The sequence below is a fragment of the Ovis aries genome, chromosome 3 (assembly GCF_016772045.2).
Source record: "Ovis aries strain OAR_USU_Benz2616 breed Rambouillet chromosome 3, ARS-UI_Ramb_v3.0, whole genome shotgun sequence".
NCBI lineage: Eukaryota > Metazoa > Chordata > Mammalia > Artiodactyla > Bovidae > Ovis > Ovis aries.
In genome coordinates, this window is record NC_056056.1 from 135,023,968 (window position 1) to 135,041,615 (window position 17,648).

Consider the following 17,648-nt stretch of genomic DNA (forward strand, 5'->3'; position numbering starts at 1 on the left):
GAATGGATGTGGCTGATTGACTCACAGTGTCTCACCCAATGACTCTACAGTACAGCTGTGAGATAGCCAGGCTGTTCTAAAAGCTGGCACTGGTTGTAGGCACTGCTTTCTGGGCACAGGGTACCCTTTCATTGACTTTCCTCATTAACACCTTGCAGAATAGACATCTCTTTTTGCAGAAAGCCTGGGGCCTCCTTTGCCAGTTCCCCCAGAAAGCCATGGTTCATCTTGCCTTGCCTTCTGCTGAACTTCACCGCTTCCCTAGATTGGTGATCTGGTTGGGGGAGATGGGGGGGGGGCAAGAGGAAGAGACATGAAGAGAGCAAAGAGAATAGAAAACAGGTGAGAACACTTCGGGATCTCACCTCCCTTGCTGTACTTGCAAATCAGTATATAGATCCATTTGGGAGCCTGGTATTTTATTTTTCCTCCTTTTGAGTAAAGGAATGACAAGACACGTGCCCATTTTCCCTAGCCTGGCAATGTTCTGCTTCCTTGTTGAGGAAGTGTCCTGGGCCAGTGTCCTGGTGAGCAGGCAGGAAAAACAAGGATTCTCCATCTCGGCCAGCCTTTCCATTCCTTTCCATTGTGGGGATGGAGCCCCTTTTCAGGAAATCTGGGAGATTTTCCAGCTTTGTCCACAGTTCGTGTGTGTGTGTGTGTGTGTGTGTGTGTGTGTGTGAAGTTGCTTTAGTCATGTCCAACTCTTTGTGACCCCATGGACTGTAGCCCACCAGGCTCCTCTGTCCATGGGATTCTCCAGGCAAGCATACTGGAGTGGGTTGCCATGCCCTCCTCCAGGGGATCTTCCTGACCCATGGATTGAACATGGGGTCTCCTGTGGCTCCTGCACTACAGGTAGATTCTTTACCACTGAACCACCAGGGAAGCCCCCCCCCCCCCCAGAGTGCTTCCCTTTCTTTTTTACCCTTTTATCCATCTTCCGTATCTCATTTCCTCTAGCGCCTTAATTCTATTCCTTACCCAAAACTTACTCTCAGAAATGGATCCAAAACCAGTAATTTACATCTTAGCATGAGTGTTCATGGTAGTGTGCATCTTCTTCCAGAAGTTTATCTAATTAAGCCTTTCATTAAAGTCTTCTTTGTAAAGGAATTTTCGTCATGGTCAAGCAGGTAGGGGAGGTATGTTGGTAGTAATTCCTAAGAAGTTGCCAGCTTAAAATGTAGCTTTGACAGAACGTTTCTGCATATGAACTATTGAGAAGGGTTTCCTCTTAAAACTAAGTAATAGGAAACTTTTTCCAGATGAAAAAAGAATCTAGTGATTTGTGCTACTCTATTACCCAGACTTGGTCACACATACGTATTTCTATAGATGTGGCCCCTGAGGGCAGGCTAAGTAGTATGACACCTACCACCATATTATTTCATATTCTGTAGCCTTTACTAACAGGTTCACTCACTGATTTTGGCTCTGGCTATTATCAAACTCCCTGGTTTTTTCATTGTCATAAACAGCTGCTTTAACCCTATTTTTCTTTGAGGTGTAGTCCACTAAAATTCCTTTTGAAGAGAAATGAATTGTTTACACAATAGGAAATCATTACATGGAAAAACACACAAAACCTTGCTATCAATGAGAGGAAAAGTAGTCAGCCAAGAGGTACCATCTATATCTCTGAAGCCAGAAAAAGAAATTGTGATAAAATCTAAACTGGGTGGTGCTGTGGAGAAACAGGCACATTGTTGATGGTTCCGCAAATGGGTTCAGTCTTCCTGAAAAGCAGTCTGCTGCTGCTGCTAAGTTGCTTCAGTCGTGTCCGACTCTGTGCGACCCCATAGACGGCAGCCCACCAGGCTGCCCCGTCCCCAGGATTCTCCAGGCAAGAACACTGGAGGGGGTTGCCATTTCCTTCTCCAACGCATGAAAGTGAAAAGTGAAAGGGAAGTCGCGCAGTTATGTCCAGCTCTTAGTGACCCCATGGACTGCAGCCTACCAGGCTCCTCCATCCATGGGATTTTCCAGGTGGAAAAGCAGTCTAGCAGGAAGCAAAAAAAAAAAACAAACCTAAATGTAGGTGAATCCTAGGCCCCATAGTCCCACTCTGGAAATGTATCCTAATGAAATGACTTATTTCTTCAGATGGTAAGCTTTCATCACTCATGCTTGTTACAATTCCATTTCCTCAGTTTCCTTTATAGGTTTCATCACACTTAAAAAAAAATAAACAATCGCTGGTATTGTTGCTTGTTTTTATTTATTTATCTGGTTGTGTTGGGTCTCAGTTGCAGGACATCGGATCTTCGTTGTCCTTCACTGTGATGCATGGACTCTCTAGTTATGGCACACGGGTTCAGTAATTGCAGTGCCTGGCCTTAGTTGCTCCACAACACTTGGAATCTTAGTTTCCCAACCAGGGATTGAACCCACATCCTCTGCATTGCAAGGCAGACTCTTAACCACTGGACCACCAGGGAAGTCCCGGTTTCATGACACTTTGTCAAGTGAAATATTTTTTGAATTCTCAGAGGTTCAGATTATCCTTATCTTCTCTGATTTTTTTTCAACAGTTAGAAATATATTTCCCCTTCACAGTGGACATAAATCTGCCGTTTGGTTTTCTTTGGTATTTTATATGGTTTTTGTGGTTGCTTGTCTCTTTCATCCTTGAAGCAATCTGGATTTTAAAATTGTATACTGTGAATAGTCCTGGCTTAGGTTGGTGCCTTTCCAGATTAAAACAAGAGCTGGGAATGCAGGCTTGGAAGGTTCTCTAGTTCAGTGGTTCCCATTTTGTCCCTGTGTATTACAAGGGAGCTTAGAAGAAAGAGAGAGAGATGTGAGGTTGCCGGCCTCCACTCCTGGACATTCTGACTCAGTTGGCCTAGAATAGGGTCTGGAAACCTATGCCCAGCCAGCATTAAGAAGTCACTCATCTGGTCTAACACCCAACACCTGGACTCCCTGTAATGTCTCACTATGTATTAAATAACCCTTCTCCATATTGTTATGTGACTTTGAAGAATTTTTCTGCTAGGGGTCCCTACCTAACTCCATGTAGTGAGAGGAAGCTCTCACTTGGTTGAAAAGCTACAATTCATGAGAAGCTCCTTTGCAGCTGCTGCTGCTGCTGCTAAGTCGCTTCAGTTGTGTCCGACTCTGTGCGACCCTCATGGACTGCAGCCCACCAGGCTCCCCCGTCCCTAGGATTCTCCAGGCAAGAACACTGGAGTGGGGTGCCATTGCCTTCTCCAATGCATGAGAGTGAAAAGTGAAAGTGAAGTCGCTCAGTCGTGTCCGACTCTTCGAGACCCCCATGGACTGCAGCCCACCAGGCTCCTGGATCCATGGGATTTTCCAGGCAAGAGTACTGGAGTGGGGTGCCATTGCCTTCTCCAGGGAAGCTCCTTTAGAACCTCCTAAAAGCTGCTCATCAGACTTCAGACCTCAGGGAATGCCAGAGAGAAGTTATCTGGCCCCGGGATCCAGAGTGTGGCCATGACATGTCACTTCCTAGGCTTCATCCTGCAGAAATCCTGCCCCTTCCCTGAGCCAGCACTGCATCCCCAAAGTAGCCTGGAGGCAGAGTGACCATTGATCCAGTTGCTGGATGCGCCAATCAATCCCATTGATTCTGGCGCCTTCTCTCCCTGACACATGTTCATTTCTACTGCTGGTTATGTGATAGGTCCTAGCATCCTACCAAGCCAGGAGATGACAGGCTGATACCCAGCTGTGCCTGGGTCTGCATTTTCTTCATCCACATGTGGGATGAGGGTGGTATACCTTCCAAGTCTGGCATAGGGCTTTCCAGCCTCCCATGCTCACTACCAGTAACTTTGGGGGAACTCGCTCTTTGGGCCAAGGAAGCCAGAGATCGGCCTCGGGTTGTGCAGAAACGCAGTGCAGCACTGAGAGTTGTCCCACTCCGCCAGGTTCACTCCTTGTCCCTCTCTCTCCCAATGCTGCATGAAGTGAAGTCGCTTCCGGGGATGCCTTCGAGCCCTGCCCCTGCTGTTGCCACCTTCAGCCAAGCTCCATGCCAGCCTCAGGCATCACAGACCCTGACGCCGCTGGCTGTACAAGCTGCCCCCCAGGTAAGGACCACCCCAGGGAGCTAGACAGAGGGCAGTGGGCAAGAGCAAGGCATGGGATAGCCAACATGGGCTGGCCATGGGGTCTGGGGGTCTGGCCTGCCTCCTTCATGAGGCAGGACAGGGAAGGGGCTGTGGCTTGAGGGAGGGAATCTCCTACTAGGGACCCCTGACTTTTCCCCTAGCCCAGATCAGGCCCCCTGGGGAAAGTAAATCTACATTTGTCAGGTAATCCCCTCATGTCCAGCAAGGATTAATAGATTACAGTAACTCTTCAAGTCATCTAATGATTGAATGAGTGAATACCCTTGTCAGCCCCTCTAGCGGGTGCCTGGAAGAGTTAATGGCTCCTCATTTAGAGCAGAGGGCAGCCCCAGCACAGCAAGAAGCTGCTCCAGGGGCCTCCAGGCAGACTTAGCACCCTGTGACATCTTTCACTGCACACACAGATATCCAAGGTGTCCATCAGGAGTGTCCTCTATCATAGCTTCCCAGAGGCCTCTGTGGGCCTGGACAACTCAGTTCCACCAGCCCCTGCCCCTGCTCCTGGTCACAAAGCACTGGTCCCGTGAGCAAAGACCCAGGGAAGGCTTGGGAGGCAGCCAACCATGGCGGGAGAGGCCTGTGACCCTTTCTGATCCTTGGGCAGAGCTGGGCCCTGACCCTGATGTGGGCTACTTCTCCAAAGATGGGATAGTCCAGTCCAGGTCCCTCCTCAGGGATGGGCCTCCAGCTAGGGCTCATCTCTTCCCCGCACTCATGCAGCCTTTTCCCCCCTCCCCTCAGGATGCTTTGTGTGTGCTCAGCTGGGTCTAAAAGACCCAGCGTTTGCGGCTGTTGATGTTGATTTTTTATTTTTTCTTTTCTTTTTTGAAATCTTGTTTGCTTTTGCAGGTCTTGACTCAGGAAAACTTAGCCACAGTTCTGACAGGAGTTATGGTTCCAGCAGGGGCAGTTACTCAACCTCTTCTTATCCCCATCAGTATTGCAGGTCAAGTGGCTGGTCAACAGGGGCTGGCCGTGTGGACAATTCCTACTGCAACCGTGGCTGCCCTCCCAGGACTGACCGCTGCTTCTCCCACGGGGGGAATTTTCAAGCCACCTTTAGCCGGTCTCCAAGGTAACGGCAACTCTCCCCAGGACTGCACCAGGCCCCCGCCACCTTCCACTACCTTCCCTGCTCGTGTGTTTGCCATGTTGGACTCTGAACCCGCGGCCCTCCCAGGGCAAGAGCCCTGGAGTCTGGATCTGGTGCCCCAGGCCCCCAGCCACAGAGCTGCTGCACCACCTCAGGACTCTAGGCCAAGACACCACGCTGGCCCAGCAGGCCTGTCTTCCTTCAGCCAGCTGTCTGGGACTGCCCTCCCCCTACGCCAAACCTCACCCTGTGACCAGCCTCCTGAGAAGGACTGCAAGAAGATTCCACTTCTGGTTCTGAACCTACACATCTCCAGGCCCTAGGGAGGGGGGATGAGAGATGTTGGCATGTGCCACCCCTGCAAGGATCAAGGGAATCACAGCAGCCTGTGCCCCCACCCCAGTGCCCCGACCCCCGTCTCGTTCTTATACCAGATCCCTTGGGATTGGAGCTGCTCTGGCCTGCGGCTAGGCATTTGAGCGCCTCTGTCTCTGCCTTGCTCCGTAGCAGCTGCCGTGCTGAACACCGCTCTCCCGGCGCCTGTACAAGCCGCCCCACCGGCCCAGGCCTCCTCGCCTGCCCAGCCCCGACCACCGGCTCAGCCCCAGACGCTGTTCCAGCCCCAGCCACTGCTGCAGGCCACACCGGCCATTCTACCACAGCCCACTGCTGCCACCGCCACTGCCCCCACCCCCAAGTCTGTGGACACCCCCACACAGATCACCGTTCAGCCTGCAGGCTTCGCATTCAGCCCAGGAATCGTAAGCTGCTGCCCTCACCCAAGGCTCACCGGGGATGGACTGGATCTCTGGCCAAGGGTGAACCTGACCCTTCCCACGGGGGAGTATGGAGGTGGAGGACCAGCCCCCTGAATGCGGCTCTTTTCCAACACTTCGGCAGAGATGGGCTCCTTCCAAGGCAGCTGCCAGCCCATGCATCCCAGCCAAGAGCAGACAACCTCTACCAAGAGGGCTGGCCCAACTTTCCAGAACCTGGACCATGGACCAGCCTTGGAGGGTGGGATGATGTCTGGGGATTGCAAACTTGTGAGCTGTCACTCAAGTGGCGCTAGAGGCTCACGGCCCCATGCCAGTGTCTATCCAGTGTGGTTCCTGACTTGGTAGTGGAGCTGTTAGGCATGAGTAGATAGCTTCTAGTTAGATGTGGCTAGAGTCACATCAGCCTCTCCAGCCTGGCCCTTCTACTCTCCCCGGGCTGGCCTGAAAGATTAGCCAGAGGTACTCCTCCATGACTGTGCCCCTGTCCTTCCCTGCTCACCTTCTGCAGCCCCTGGCCCTGGATACCATTCAGTTGGTGGACTTGGGCTTGCAGCCCACACTCACATCTGTCCAGCATCGGTTACCCCCCACCCCTGCCCTAATACCCTCAGCCCTCTTCCTTCTGCTTTGGGCTCTTTCTTGCCCCGTTGCCTCTGAGCAAGGCTCTTCCTCCACCCACAGATCAGTGCTGCCTCCCTCGGGGGACAGACCCAGATCCTGGGCTCCCTCACCACAGCTCCAGTCATTGCCAACGCCATTCCCAGCATGCCGGGGATCAGCAGTCAGATTCTCACCAACGCTCAGGGTCAGGCAAGTGGTCAAAGCCAGGTGGAGGGGTGGGGATCGTGGAGATGCTGGCTGTGGGGGAGGGGCAGGACTGGGTCATAGAAACTCAACCAGGGTGAGAAGCTGCTGTTCATTATTGCCTGTGTGACAGCTCTCTGCCAACACTGAGGCCAGGCGGGGGCATCGCCCGCACCCCAACCCTGGCGGTGCTCACTCCAGTGGGGGGTTTTCATTTAGGGAGCCCTCGCTTTGTGGCCAGGTTCTGTGCTAAGTACTTTCTCATACATTATCCCACTTAATTCTGAGTACAGCCTGTTGGGTGGAGATTTTTGTTCCCATTTTCCAGGAGAGAAGGCTGAGGTTCGGAGAAATTAAGCTAGTTAAAGTGTGGCAGAGCAGGGCTTCACATGCAGGCCCACTCCTGCTCCCTCACGGCTCTGGAGAGAGGACAGAGAAGCAGCCCCTAGAGTGTGAATCCTCCACTTTACTGGAGGACCCTGAGGCCCAGAAGGGTTAGGTGACTTGTCTAAGTCCCTTCCTGCCAGTGTGGGGGTTGGGGGTGGAGCTGGACGCTGCCCTCACACGTGGGGTCCCTGTGTTTCCTCCCAGGTTATTGGAACACTTCCGTGGGTAGTGAACTCGGCTAGCGTGGCGGCCCCAGCACCGGCCCAAAGCCTGCAGGTCCAGGCTGTGACCCCCCAGCTGTTGTTGAACGCCCAGGGCCAGGTGATCGCGACCCTGGCCAGCAGCCCCCTGCCTCCTCCTGTGGCTGTCCGGAAGCCAAGCACTCCTGAGTCCCCTGCTAAGAGTGAGGTACAAGGGCTGGGTTGGGGGAGGGTGGCAGGCAGTGTTGTCAGGCATGAGCGGCCTCCCTCCAGAGGCTGGGCAAGACAACATTATTTTCCAAAGCTCCTGGGAAAGCAGGACACCTCCCCAAAGTGGAGGGAGGCTGAAGGTAGAAGGTCCCTTTGGTTCACACGTGCTCTGCCCAGAAAAACACCACCACCACCCCGCCCCTTACCCCCACACACCAAACGTGTATAGGTGTCCTCAGAGGCCAGTGCCACTCTGAGAAGGCCAGGGAAGGGTGGTCAAAGTGAACTGGGCCTTGGGGCTTCCCTGGTGGTTCAGTGCTTAAGACTCTGTACTTCCAATGCAGGGGACGCAGGTTCGACCCTTGGTAGGAGAACTAAGATCCCACATGCTGCAGAGTGAGGCCAAAAAAAAAAAAAAAAGTTAATTGGGGCTCAGTCAACTCCAGGGTGAACAAATTGCTGGAAAGGCCCTGGGAGGTTCATTCCGCACCCTCCTCTTCTCCACCCCTTCATCCCTCCACCCCTCCTCTGCTCTGCACTGTGGCATCAATTATTCACTCACGTGTTCATTCTAGGAGTGGTTTTTGAGTGCCTGCTATATTCCAGTGCTGAAGATACAGAGATGAATAAGATGCCCTTCCTTGCCTTAGGTAGCCCAGCATCAGAGACAATTAGAGTCAGTGTGGCAAAGGCTCTGATAGGGGCAGGATAAGGTGCTTTAGGAACCCAGTCTGCTGACTGAGGAGTTTGACAAGCCGTCACAGAGTACGACGTTGAACTAATCTAAAGGGATGGGTGGGATGGGAGATTCTTCTACTTCCACAGAACTGCAGGAAGTACAGTGTGCCAGAGAAGGGGTTCTCAAACTTGAGTGTGCCGAAGAACCACCTGGAGGGTGTGCTAAGATGCAGATTTCCAGGCCCCACCTTGAGTCTCATACAGTAGGTCTGGAGTGGGGCTGAAGGATTCACATCTCTAATAAGTTCCTAGGTGATGTTGAGGCTTGTGGTTCTCAAATGGATATGCTGCTTCCCAGCTTCATCGAATAACCTCAGCCTCATCTATAGAAGGAGAAGGCAATGGCACCCCACTCCAGTACTCTTGCCTGGAAAATCCCATGAACGGAGGAGCCTGGTAGGCTGCAGTCCATGGGGTCACGACTGAGAGACTTCGCTTTCACTTTTCCTTTCATGCATTGGAGAAGGAAATGGCAACCCACTCCAATGTTCTTGCCTGGAAAATCCCATGGGCTGAGGAGCCTGGTAGGCTGTAGTCCATGGGGTCCCTAAGAGTCAGACACGACTGAAGCGACTTAGCAGCAGCAGCATCTATAGAAGGAGAATGATGAGAGTACCAACCTAAGTTATGAATGGTAAAGGACACATTACATGGAAGGTTGGTGCACAAAGTGAAATGTGTGTGAAATGTGTGTAATATGTGTAAAAAATGGTGCTTTTATTGTTATCACTAATATTAGGTAACGGGGAGTCACCGGAGAGTTTTTAGCAGGAAAGTGGCTAGTTAGATGTGTATTTTAAAAATTCCTTTTGTTATCCAGGTGGAGCCAAGAATTGGACTGTGCTGAGACTTGAGTCCTATTTGTTATTGTTGCCCAGTCGCTCAGTCGGGTCTGACTCTTTGCAACCCCATGGACAGCAGCACGCCAGGCTTCCCTGTCCTTCACCATCTCCCAGAGTTTGCTCAAACTCATGTCCATTGAGTCGGTGATGTCATCCAACCATTTCATCCTCTGTCACCCCCTTCTCCTTCTGCCCTCAATCTTTCCCAGTATCAGAGTCTTTTCCAATGAGTCGGCTCTTCACATTAGGGAGCCAAATTATCAGGGCTTCAGCTCCAGCATCAATCCTTCCAGTGAATATTCAGGGTCAATTTCCTTCAAGATTGACTGGTTTGATCTCCTTGATGTCCAGAGGACTCTCAAGAGTCTTCTCCCAGCACCACAATTCAAAGGCATCAATTCTTCAGCCCTCAGCTATTAGGAGACAGCTTAAAGAATTCTACCCAGAGACAAGGAGCTCCAAACAAGGCCCTGGGGATGACGAGGGAATGACTTTAAGCTACCAGGAGGCAGAATTCAGGGAACAAGGCCCATCCTAGAGAAATCTGCACTTTCAGGAAGCTTAAAAAAAAAATCATACTTCAAATACTGATTTCATATAGTTTATCCTGATTGTAAATATGATATAAGCTGTTTATTAAAATTCCAACATTATGTGTGATGTCAAAAAGTAAAAATCCCTTCTAACTCCACTTCCAGAGATGACTTCTGTTGACACTTTGCTTTATATGACTCCAGAATTTTTTTCTTGGAAATTCATATTTTTTTAAAGGAATTATTCCATAAAAATTGTTTTTCACCTTACTTTTTTTTTCTTTCACTAAGCACTGTGACTCAGAGGTCTTTCCACGGCAGTTATTAAGAGATATTCTTTTTCATGGCTGCACAGTGTCTTAATGAAGCGAGGTCCCAAAAGTCATTTACATATTTAATATGCCAGTTAAAAATTAATGGATATGGGGTTTTCCTGGTGGCTCAGAGGTAAAGAATCCGCCTGCAATGCAGGAGACGCAGGAGATGCTGGTTCAGTCCCTGGGTGGGGAAGATCCCCTGGAGGAGGGCATGGCAGGCCACTCCAGTATTCTTGCCTGGAGTGTCCCATGGACAGAAGAGCCTGGTGGGCTACAGTGTGTATGGTTGCACAGATTTGGAAACAACTGAAGCGACTTAGCACACATGCTCGCACGCATTAATGGATATTTGGGGTGTGGTGGCTCTAGCATCAGGTTTAGGCTTCTCCTTTGAGGGCAGAGACTTGAGAGCAGTTATCGCAAGGGCGGATACTTGGAGCTTTGACCAAGTATGCTGAACCTTTCTGAGCCTCTGACCTGCCTGGGTCATAGACACCTACAAGGCCCTGGCTCGGTGGAGCACAACCTATGCTTATTTTGGAGGTCATCATCATTCAGTTCAGTTCAGTTCAGTTCAGTTGCTCAGTTGTGTCCGACTCTTTGGACCCCATGAATCGCAGCACACCAGGCCTCCCTGTCCATCACCAACTCCCGGAGTTCACCCAAACTCATGTGCGGCAAATCAGTGATGCCATCCAGCCATCTCATCCTCTGTCGTCCCCTTCTCCTCCTGCCCCCAATCCCCTCCAGCATCAGAGTATTTTCCAATGAGTCAACTCTTCGCATGAGGTGGCCAAAGTATTGGAGTTTCAGTTTTAGCATCAGTCCTTCCAATGAACACCCAGGACTGGCCTCCTTTAGGATGGACTGGTTGGATCTCCTTGCCTGGGTGGGTGCTAATGCATAGCTTCTAATCTAGCCTTTTGATGGGGCACAGGTAAAAGTGTGCTGGGTGAGGAAGGATTCCATGCCTGCTTTTGCCCTGCCTCTGGACTGCCCACCCCGCTGACCCAGGCAGGCGGGCAATTGGGGTTTGTTGGATCTTCTCACAGGTGCAGCCCATCCAGCCCACACCAGCCATGCCCCAGCCAGCCGTGGTCATCGCCAGCCCAGCCCCAGCGGCCAAGCCTGCTGCCTCTGCTCCCATCCCGATCACCTGCTCAGAGACCCCTACAGTCAGCCAGCTGGTGTCCAGTAAGTGGCTCCAAGGGAAGGGTATGGCGAAGGGGTGAGGCATTTATTCAGATACCCTGACCATATTAGATGATGCTCCCCTTAGTAAACTTTCCGGAGTCCAAAAGGGAAGAGCACAGGCCCGTTGCCAGGAACTGACTTTCTTAATCTCATTCTACGGAGCTGGATTCTGTGCATGACCATGGTGGAGGCTGCTTAGCCGGCTGTCTGGCTGCTTCTCTGAGAAGCCAAATCATTGGCTGTCTCTCCTATGGTCTCTCACCAGTATTTGAAGAATGTGGATAGCTAACAGGTGTGCATGGGGCCAGCCTGGGGATAATCAGGGAGGGTCAACAGTTAGAGCTGGAAGAACTTAAAATAGACCTCTATCTACAGGCACCTTGGTCCTGGCTCATTGCTCCCGTCTCGTCTTGGGGACAGGAATGATGAGGGTCTTAGGGTACGCAGGCTTTTTGTCAAACATCCTGATCCCTCACTACTCACCAGGGCTAGGCCCATGGGCTGGGTAAGCAGTGATGATTATCTGTCTTACACACTCACCCCTGCCCCCTTCCTCTGGCCTAGAGCCACATACCCCAAGTCTGGATGAGGATGGGATCAACTTAGAAGAGATCCGGGAGTTTGCCAAGAACTTTAAGATCCGGCGGCTATCCCTGGGCCTCACACAGACCCAAGTGGGTCAGGCTCTGACTGCAACGGAAGGCCCAGCCTACAGCCAGTCAGCCATCTGCCGGTGAGTAAGGCTGCCTGGGCAAGATCAGAGCACTCACAGGAGCTCAGGTATCTGGCACTTAGACATGAACACCTGGAATAGTCAAAGTCTTTCTGGGGCCCTCTGAAGTTTATCCTCCAATCCTGAGCATTTATATTATCTATTTAGGAGGAATCCAAGATCCTGATCCAGTTAGGAATCCTAGAGGGACAGGAGTACAGCTTATGAAATTAATCACAAGACTGGGAACTTCTGTTCTGGCTTGGTTCTAGACTATAACCCACAATCACCTCTATCATGCTTCCACCTCCCCCTCTTGTGAGACATGACTCTGAAGTGATGTAACTGACTTTTCTGTATGCAGCGTACAGACTGATTCTGGTGCCTGTATTATAGTTGATTGTAAAGTGTAAACCAACTATACTTCAATTTTTTTTTAATGGTGAAAGAAAGATATAATAAAAAGCACATCCCTAAGTCATGTGCATTTTCGAAAAAGCACATGGCTTAGGTATGGCCAAAAGGTTTCATCTGCTTGCCAACGCTATATATTAGACTAGAGTGACTATTAAGCTACAGTGTCATGTTGGGAATTCTGTAGTCTCATCTGGGCTCAGCCAGAAAGAGTATTCTGACTTAGTGATGCTGCAGTTGGAGGAAGACAGCACTTAGGACATCTATTTGCCATCTTGGAGGCCTCTCAACATGATTCCTCAAAGGACTTCACCCATTTGGGTGTGAAAGTTTTGGAATGGTGTTCATAAAGCAGCTGCCCTGTTATCATTGCACTATAAACTGAGGCCATGGGAATGGTCTCCCTGTCATGACCTGGGAGACAGGACAATCTGAGGAGTCTGGGCTGGGCCGAGCCAGGGGATCCTAGTGGGGGTTGTCAGGGGAGCACAGGTCTGCCAGCCCCGGGAGAAGCAGCCCCCTGAGGCCAGCACTCACGCCCGGGGTGGGGAGTAAGGCACTGTCACTGTCCCTTCCTGGGCCTGGGTCATCCACAGGTTTGAGAAGCTGGACATCACACCCAAGAGTGCCCAGAAGCTGAAGCCGGTGCTGGAAAAGTGGCTGCATGAAGCTGAACTCCGGAACCAGGAAGGCCAGCAGAACCTGATGGAGTTTGTGGGAGGCGAGCCCTCCAAGAAACGTAAGCGCCGCACCTCCTTCACCCCCCAGGCCATAGAGGCTCTCAATGCCTACTTCGAGAAGAACCCGCTGCCCACAGGCCAGGAGATCACCGAGATTGCAAAGGAGCTCAACTATGACCGGGAGGTGGTGCGGGTCTGGTTCTGCAACCGGCGCCAGACGCTCAAGAACACCAGCAAGCTGAATGTCTTTCAGATCCCGTAGGGCTCAGCCCCCAGCCCTATGTCCCAGCACTTTGTACCTCCCCTTGGCATCCGGCTCCGGCTGCCACCCTGTGGCCTCTGCCATTCTGCTGCCTGTGGCTGTGTTTGTCCTGGGTTGTGAGACTCCGCCATGCACCTGTGTGTCAGCTGCCTCCCTTCTCTTCCCCGTGCCATCTGCATCCCAGGGAGGGCAGTGGGGCCCACCTGAGACCTCCAGGTTTGGGGCTGGTCATGCCGAAGGAGGGGACTTGTCATGTCACTTAAAGAAGCACTTTGCTGATGTGGGTTTTTGAAGGGTGAATTCTGGCTGGGAACCAGAGGCTCCCCATCTTTGGGATGGGGCTGTAGTAGCCTCCAGGACCACTGGCCATTAGCTCTTGTTTTTGATGGCACTCTCTCCACTGTCTCTTCTCTGTTCCTCTGTGTGACCGTGGCAGGTACAGCGGCTCGTCCAGTGGAACCACAGCCTCACCCACCTACCCTCTGCCTGTAGGCACACTGTCCCCCGACAAAATCCAAGAGATCTTGTTCTGAAAAGTGTGATGTGCAGCTCAGAAAGTCAGATTCCATGTATGCCTTGACCTCAAGGTCAGAAGGTTTCCATAGACCTGGGGCCAGAACACATGATCACTCCCATCTCTCCTTGGCTCCTAGGTAGGGAAAATTTCACTAAAGCAGAATTTTTTTCTTTTATACATCATGTTGGAAGAAATCAGCAGTGAACACTAGCTGTCCTGGAGTTGACCTGGGCCTATAGCAGGTTGTGAAGTGAAAGTCACTCAGTTGTGTCCGACTTTGCGACCCATGGACTGTATAGTCCGTGGGATTCTCCAGGCCAGAATACTGGAGTGGGTAGCCTTTCCCTTCTTCAGGGAATCTTCCCAACCCAGGGATCAAACGCAGGTCTCCTGCATTGCAGACGGATTCTTTACCGGCTAAGCCAGCAGGTTGGGAACTTGATAAATAAGGCATCTCTCCCAGATTTTAATTTGATCTCTGTCTGTGGCCATCTCTGCATCAGAATGATGTGGTTAAGAGAACTTGCAGCCTGGAAAACCCCCTTGCCCAGATAAGCAGGCACTCAGGGGGCGGGGGGGTGGGGAAATGAAGAAAGGAATGCTAAGTCTCTCTTGCCCTCACACTCACCTCCCACCCAGTCCTGGGGTCTTCTCAGAAGCAGCAAATGAAGCGACACCAGACAGGAAGGTCCTGGAAAAAGCCCACATCCAGAAAGAGCTGACAGCAGCCTGGGAAGGTCCTCTGTGGAAGGTGACTTAACTAATTTTCTTTGTAACTTGCAGTCTTGGATACCAGAGGAGAAATCTAATTTTGTCCAGAGTCTTGGACCATGTGTTTGTGTGGACAAGCCCCCCAGAGTGCTTCTGAGTTGAGAATCCGCCTAGAGCAGGCTGGGTTTTGCCTTCAGAGAGGATATCTGTGGTACACTGGAGCTTGGCATCTCCTGCAAGATATCCAATGAGTTTCCCAGCCTCCCTGCAGCTGGGCATCCCCTGGAACTCAGTATGTGACTCCGGAAGGTCAGGAGGGCCCTGGGAGGTTTGCTAGAGAAGTCCAGACCTGCTATGTGGACTAGACTTAAAGGTCACACACAAGTCACAGGGGTCAGCCGCCCCCTGCTTTCACAACTCCTGTCCTTACAGAACCTGGTCTCTAGCAGCTGCCCTCACACGATAAACCCTGAAGAAGTGACTATCACCACCTCCGTGGGACACTGGGGCAGAGCCCAGCCTTGCTTCCCCTGGCAGACTGGGGTTCCTTTCCTACCTGAAGCTGGTGCGTCCCAGGCCTTTCAGGGCCACTGTGGCCAGCGTCTTGGTGGCCCTGCCAGTGAGAGGGCAGTTGTGTGTCAAATTGCCACATATGCGCACACACACCCCCCACACCACTGCATTCCGACCAACCAGACTTGCTCAAGTGTGGTGGGGGATGAGGACGCAGGTGCGCACCTCGCTTGCTGCAGCAGAGAATACGTCTCCAAGGGTAAGGCTGCACACTCAAGTTCAAGGTTATCCACCCGACTCAATGAGGTGACAGGCTCACTTGAGAGGGGTGTCGTAAACAAGTTTTCAGTGAGAATCAAGTACCAGAGTTTGTGAAGGATTCAGTGACTTACAGTTCAGTTAATTAGAGAGATACAGGTTTTTACCCTCAAGCCTTTGCTTTCAGATATGCTTGCTTTCTTGTGAGAGACAAGTGGGTCCTGGCTGGTGCACACAGGAGTAGCATGCGACCCAGTGGATGGCAGTGGATATGCCGGAGGACACCATCTGTCCTGAGTCACGGCAGGAAAAAGCTGCTCTAAATTAGTCCTGGCCATGCTTTCTTAGCTCCTCCCGCATCTAAATCTGTCTTCCCAAGGCTGGGTAGAACGAAACCTTTTCTTCTGCTGGAATGATGGGTTGGTCTTTCAGAGAAACAAGCCCGGGGGGAGGGGGCCAGAGTGTTTGCAAGCTGAATTCCCCAGGCAGGGGCTACAGGGAGTCCCTGAAGTAGGGACACAGAGGAACTCACCAACTTGATCTCTGCTCTTACTGCCCCACCATAGGGCCCCCTGGAAGCAGCTATGGCCTTGAGGTGAGGTTTTGTTTTGTTTATATCCTTCTTACGAGCAGCATCAGACTCTGAAGGGAGTTGATACTGAATTTGTTTTAAAAGCACCTTTCTGGTTACCAGCCAGAGCTCAGTGGCCCCTTTGCCATGGAAAGGCAGGCGAAAGGGCAGAAGAACTTCGCTGTTTGCATGAGGTTTTGTTTTTGTTTCAAAGACCAAAATGTTCTATGGCTTAATGAATTGGCTGGGGCCTTTGACCCTGCACTAATCATGACATTTTATCCAAGTGGGGTTCAGGAAGAGAACTCAGCCAAGTGGATTAAAGAACCTGTTTGAATTTGGAATGAGAGGCCCTGGCATTTTTGTGTATCCTTGGAAATCCAATAACCTTCCTATGCCTAGATTCCCTTCCTGTCTCACAGGCCAGGCTCTGACACCGAGGTTCTGACTGTTCCTGGACATGGACAAAGTCTGCTGAGAGCTGGAGTGAGGGGTGGGGTAGGGAGAATGGGGGGAGGGGGCAAGCACTTGGTGTAGTTGTGCGGAATAAACAGTATTTTTTCTTTTGTACTGGTCTGCTTGTTTCTCTTTTACCTCTCAGAGTGATGTAAGAGAATCAGGGTCAGAGACCAGGGGATGAGCTAGCTGCCTTTGCTGGCAGAGCTTGTGGCCTGGAAAATCCCATTGCAAGAGGAGGAGGATCAGCGCCCTGGACTCCTGCTTCACTGCCATGATCTCCCTGTGGGGTACAGGGTCAGGCGGGTGTGACCTTTCTCTTTCCAGACCACCCCTGATACCTAGGACCCCAGAATTCCCTGCCACGGGGCAGCTATTGTCAGAAAGCTTGGTGGACAGAGCTTGGCTATGCAGGCTGGATGCCTCTACATATGTACAAAGCCCTTTACAGTGTGAGGTGGAGCTGCAATGGGGTTAAGAGGAGGCAGGCTGGGGACGAGGACTGAGGCACATTCTAGCACAGAACTTGAGGGAGTCCTAGAAGTTCAAATTCAAACCTGGCCTTCTGGGTCATTATGAAGGCATGCTTATCATGATGAGAGGCTAGAATAGTCACAATTAGGTTGATTTATGCTTTCCCTGAAGAAGGACATGGCAACCCACTCCAGTATTCATGCCTGGAGAATCCCGTGGACAGAGAGCCCGGCAGGCTACATTCCACAGGGTCACACAGAATCAGACCTGACTGAAGCAACTTAGCATGCACCCACATGCTTTATAAACATTTAGATATAGGTAAGAGGATCTTCCTTTGTACTGTTTCCCAGGCCAGCAAATATTATGAGCAGGTCCACCACTCAAGTTCAGAATTGGGAAAGTATGGCTGTAAAATGGGTCTCCCTCCTAGGAGTAGGGTTCATGCCATACCTCCATGGACTCTCCCTCTCCCCAGTCCCCTGCCCCATCTTCCTAGTATTGATAAGGTCTGAGTGACATAATCTAAACTGGTGAGAAGAAGGCATCAGCTTTGATTCCACCCAACCAGGATTCCTGAGTCAGGCACTGTGCTGGGTTCCAAATCATGCTCTCCCATCCCTTCCCCACCCAAGGGACAGGAGATGTCTAAGATATAGATGTTAGGTTTGGGGATCAGAGGCGCTTTACAGGACTTTGAAATAATGAGGCCAAAATGACACAGAAGCCAGCACTTGTTTCTGCATAGATCTCACGATCCTAATATTGACTGTCCACACTAGGCTGTATATTGTCACCCTGCTTATTTTTTTTTTTTAATTTTTTTTTTTTAGTTTTTATTTTTTTAATTTTAAAATCTTTAATTCTTACAGGCGTTCCC

General features: G+C 51.1%; 1 protein-coding gene across 10 annotated transcripts in view; it reads left to right on the forward strand.

Moving 5' to 3' along the window:
* POU6F1 (POU class 6 homeobox 1) overlaps positions 1–16,408 on the forward strand; it is a 29,091-nt gene extending 12,683 nt beyond the window's left edge. For 8 of the 10 annotated variants that reach the window (XM_060412570.1, XM_060412574.1, XM_060412571.1 and 5 more), the window contains 8 exons: positions 3,940–4,061; positions 4,953–5,178; positions 5,704–5,957; positions 6,657–6,785; positions 7,371–7,574; positions 11,059–11,200; positions 11,765–11,933; positions 12,923–16,408. In XM_060412570.1, the coding sequence (XP_060268553.1) occupies positions 3,940–4,061; positions 4,953–5,178; positions 5,704–5,957; positions 6,657–6,785; positions 7,371–7,574; positions 11,059–11,200; positions 11,765–11,933; positions 12,923–13,268 (1,592 nt within the window). In that variant the 3' untranslated portion in view covers positions 13,269–16,408. Of the gene's footprint in view, positions 1–3,899; positions 4,062–4,952; positions 5,179–5,703; positions 5,958–6,656; positions 6,786–7,370; positions 7,575–11,058; positions 11,201–11,764; positions 11,934–12,922 lie in introns of all 10 variants that reach the window. The other 2 variants (XM_042246717.1, XM_060412575.1) reach the window with 2 other exon arrangements.
* Positions 16,409–17,648: the final 1,240 nt, after the last annotated feature.